The sequence below is a fragment of the Lactuca saligna genome, chromosome 5, assembly GCF_052625555.1.
Source record: "Lactuca saligna cultivar CGN05327 chromosome 5, ASM5262555v1, whole genome shotgun sequence".
Lineage (NCBI taxonomy): Eukaryota > Viridiplantae > Streptophyta > Magnoliopsida > Asterales > Asteraceae > Lactuca > Lactuca saligna.
Window position 1 is genome coordinate 299210682 of NC_136421.1, and position 5031 is coordinate 299215712.

Consider the following 5031-nt stretch of genomic DNA (forward strand, 5'->3'; position numbering starts at 1 on the left):
TCGGCTTGTACAAAAGCAGTTAAGTTACTTTTTAAATGTGTAAATTAATGGAAATAGCAAGTTACTATGCTCTTTCTATCAATATAAAACACCATGATTTGTCTGTTATATACATGTTTTTACGAATAATAGCAGCGTCTTTATGATCTTTTACCATAATGTTGTTTTACAAAATATCTACCTCTACATCTTTTAATAAATGAAACCTAAAAATGTCACGTGTTAATTTTTTAGAATGTCTTTTTGACACGTGATATTTTTCTATGATTTTTATTATTTTCTTTTTTTTTTGGTAACAAATCAAATTTAATTCAAATTTTGAAAATACAAAAGCATATCCTAATAACATTATTATGTTTATTTTGCTTAACAAATTAATTCATAATTACTTACAATTCACAATATCTTGTTTTTTTTTTTACATTTATTATTTTTTTATCCATATAAATTTTTTAAATATATTGATAGTGATTTCCACGGATTATAACCTTATTTATATATATATATATATATATATATATATATATATATATATATATATATATATATATATATATATATATATATATATATATATATATAAACAATGACGTTGATCCGTACCCATCAAAACAAGAGTATTTTTTTTCTTTCATATAGTTGTCAAACAAGGCATTAATTTGAATATAACAGAAAAACCTGATAATTTATTTCTTACATATATAAAAAATAGGATTTTAATTATGTAATATTTTAAATAAAAATTGTTAAATGTACAAATCTAAAATAAAAATCTTTGTTCAGTAGTGCCTACTTAGATTACTTGGAAATCGTGGATTTACTTTAGTAAATGGACCATTGTCGTTGGACCTAGCTATGGCTGATGGCCCACATTTATGGGTTTCTTTGTCTCTGAAGTTCCTGTCATTCAAGGACATTTTTGGGTACCATCATTTGTAATAATTTATTTCAGTTATAAATATGCATTGCAGACATTAAATTCGTTGAGTTAAATGATGATGTGGATATATCTTATAATTTAAGTACTGGTTATGGTTATATAAAATCTAATTCATCTAAATTAATATTTAAATTATATATAATTTTATTATAAGTCCGATTGTGAAATACATATATGGATTACTATTTGTTAACATGAATTTTTTTATTTCAAAAATAGTTCGATAAAAACCAGATATTCGATCGACATATATCTTTAATCTCTCACATACAGAGAGACATATATCTTTCGAGACTACACACTAATTAACAAGAATTCATCAACATAAATCTTGAAAACCAAGTAAACATCCGTACGATAGAAATTGTAAACTCCTTAAACTCAAAACAACAAAGATTCTGACATTCATGCAATGATCAGATAGAATTTGGTGGCGAGGATCTCAGCAACGAGGAAGATCCACCGGAGGTGGCAGGAGTGTTTGCGAGGGTCCAACTCCATTTTCAACAATGAACGCCATTCCAAAACCCCAAGCCAGATGAGTATCAATATGACAATGCATCAACCATACTCCTGTTTATTACAATTTTAGATTACTCATAAGATTTTGAGTTATAAAACGATTGAATTAGACAGTTAATTCAAGATGACAATCTTGATGCAACTTACCAGGATTATCGGCAACGAAACGTATGGCAGCCCATCCACCAACAGGGACATCAATGGTGTTCTTTTGTGGTGGGTCAATCAAATTAAATCTAGAAGTATCTCGAGAAGGATTAAAGTTACCAAACCCTTGTCCCACAACATAAAAATGGTACCCATGTAGATGAATAGGGTGATCTTCGGTTGAGAAGATGGATGTATCTTGCAACACTATCTGGACATTAGCACCATATTTCAATTTATAAAGTTTTGTTCCGCGAATAGGCTGCCATAGCCCTCGCGGGACATTTCCGGTGAAATCGAATTTCACTGGAGGTGTCGCCGGAAAATCCGGCGTATACACATTCGGAATCTTGTTAGTGTAAGCTTGAAGTAATGAAGTTTGTGTAGGAAGTACAAACGACACGTTATTCATGCTAGCAGCAAACCGTGTGTTATTTGGTCCTTGACACCTTGGTCCTGGAGAACAGTTAAAAAACCCAAATCCAACCGCAAATAACAAGTTTTCATCTATTTTTAATGGGACATCGGTCTTCCCCGGGCTCTTTATTTGGTTTGAAAAAGCGGTGACGGTGTTGGTGTCGTTGTAGGCGGGGAGTCGTGGTAGGATTGGCGATGATGTGGCGGATTTGTACTGTAAAATGGCGGTGGTGGTGGTGTTGTCGAATGGAGCGTTTCTTGCGGTGGCATAGGCTCGGGCTGCCATGTAGTAGCGGCCAGGTTTTTGGTTGGCAGTCAGGAGGACGTCGGTGGTTTGACCTGGTCCGACCATGATCACGGTGGTGGTGAATGGTTTGGTATAGACTGCATCGGTGGCAACCACGGTTAGCTTGTGGTTTGCGACTGTGAAGAAGAGTTGTTGATTGAGTGCAGCGTTGATGACTCTCAAGAGAATCGTGTCACCCGAGTTCACAGAATATTTTACGGTACCTACATTGGTATATATCATGTTAAATGGTTAATAGAAAAAATGGCAACTTACTTTCTTTCATGTATTTGTTTCGTATAATATCCTATTAATATCTCTTACGATTACAGAATTGTATATTTTGTATTTCTTATTATATTGTTGTTTCTTTGATGTGGAAATTGCTTAACCAGGTGGATTTTTTTTTTCTCGTTTACTAGTTACTACATAACCACCTACTAAAATAGTCAAGGAAAATGAGAGTTCCTCATGTCCTTGTTTTTTGTAAATATGGCTCAATTTGATATTTTTTCCATTTAAAAAAAAAAAATTTTAATGTTTTTTAACCATTATTTATGGAACATTTTATATGGACAGTTGGAAAAAATAACATGATCTCGCTACTAGAAACTAACAAACCTTGTCGAGAACATTTGATAAGGTCACCGGGTTGACCGTTGATAGTGAGTGCGTCTGAAATGTTAGGAGCTGCACCACTAAACAACGCTTGTTGTAGAACACTAATGATATCTTGGTTCCACCATTCGCCTGTGACAAGCCATCATTGAAGGATTATTGAAACTATTAAGATTCTATATTATTTGGACAACTAGAACAAGTGATTGTTAGATATTTAGAGTTTTTTGTTGTCTCCCTAAAAGAGTCTTTAAGAAGAAATCAGAAATGAGAGACTTCAAAATATTTAGAATGGAACATGACTTGTCTAGTCGATATGGGACACATAAGATACAATATTTCATATATGTATTTGTACCTAAAATAATAGGGAGTTCTAGTTTCGGTTTAGGGAAAGGATATGAAGCACCCAACTTAGGGCGAATAACGAGCGCACCATAAACCGTGGCTCTTAGCCATCGGCTATGAGCGTGCCACCATAATGTGCCCTCCTGGTCCTGGATAGAGAACCTGTAAGTGTATGAGCCACCCGGCATGATTGGACATTGAGTCACCATCTCTGGTCCATCGGCCCATGGGTTTTGCATGTGTCTTAGCCCATGCCTAATATACAAAGCACCCAAAATAGCAAAAAACAAACACTTGTTATTTTTTGTTCCAAAAATAAATAAATTTAAACCTCTAAAGTACCAATGAATGGTGACATTATAACGAGCTTTGTTTGTGACTTTGACAACAACATAATCTCCATTATTTAGTTCCAAAGTTGGCCCAGGAAACTGCCCGTTGACCGTTATTATCGTATGGGATTTGCATAGCCGTGTGACCGATTGCTCTTGAACCTATTAATAAAAAACAAACCGTTAGCCAAAAAAATATATTGAGTTAGCAAAACAATAAATTTATTAAAAAAAAACATTTATTTTCTTAAAAACTGTGTTGTTTTCATGGAGATTAAAAGCTACTTAGTGTTATAGACTTAAAATAGAAACAAGAGTTGGAAACGTACATTAAACTCATGGTATATATTTGCATTGGTTATGGAAACAAATGTAAGGATAATAGCAACGAAAATGAAGTTGAAAAATGGGTTGCTATTAACTTCCATTGTGTTTGTGTTTACAAGTGTGTTTGTTGTTGCAAAAAAATGGCGGTGTATTTATAGTGAATTATGCAATAGCGAGATTAGGTTATGACTTATGAATAGATAGTAAAATAAAAGTTTTGTGCAATTTAGTCCAACTATAAAAGGGTTTTGGTGCAACTACTAACTACAAATCAATTGTTTTATCATCTTCACATTTCAAAGTTAATTTTTTTCTAGAATATTTGACTCATTGGAACCATTTTTACAAGCTAAATAAATCACACGAAGATCGATTTTTGCTATATCATCGAGTGCTATATGAATTAGCTTTGTATAAAGTTTCGCTTGAAGTGCCAACGAAAGTACGTCCAAAACAATTCAATTAGAAATGAAATACGTAGTCACTAAGTTATTAATTTCAACAGTCAAGTAAAGAAAGTATCAAAGTACCAAAATAAAAAATATATTTATGGGTGTAAAATGTCAACAAAGAAAGTAAAGATTGGACTTGTAATGTGTACAAGTATATATATATAGAATATTTATTTACTTTTTGTTAATTGACTCACTTCTTTAGATCATATTATATTAAAGTTAAAAGTGCCAAGTGTGAGCATAACAACAAATGCAAAATGTGGTTGTTTTTTTTATCTTTTTTCTAGATGTATGATTTAGTCAGGATCCTTCTGTAAGCAAATTACATTTAAACACTATATCAATGAATTCTTTTACTTTTTATAAAAAATTAAAAAAATAAAGAATATTGGAATATTTATTTCTAAAATGAAATTAACTGTAAATACACTTATTACGTGTAATTTGCTTTTTTTTTTTTTTTTTTTTTTACACTATAAAACTGACTCAAGGATCACATGCCCGTGAATTTCCACGTGAGAATAGAAACTATGATTTTATGAAATTTAACAATTAACAAAAGGCACCGTATAAATATAAATATATATATATATATATATATATATATATATATATATATATATATATATATATATATAT

The 5031-nt window shown here is 31.7% G+C and overlaps 1 protein-coding gene across 1 annotated transcript; it reads right to left on the reverse strand.

The window, feature by feature from the left end:
• Positions 1–1142: 1142 nt before the first annotated feature.
• LAC3 (laccase 3) lies at positions 1143–4050 on the reverse strand. The gene is made up of 6 exons (XM_078996809.1): positions 3940–4050; positions 3621–3772; positions 3289–3533; positions 2934–3062; positions 1610–2536; positions 1143–1513 (listed from the first exon to the last, which is right to left on the reverse strand). The coding sequence occupies exons 1-6, from the start codon at positions 4036–4038 to the stop codon at positions 1383–1385; spliced, it is 1683 nt and encodes a 560-aa protein (XP_078852935.1). The 5' UTR covers positions 4039–4050; the 3' UTR covers positions 1143–1382.
• Positions 4051–5031: the final 981 nt, after the last annotated feature.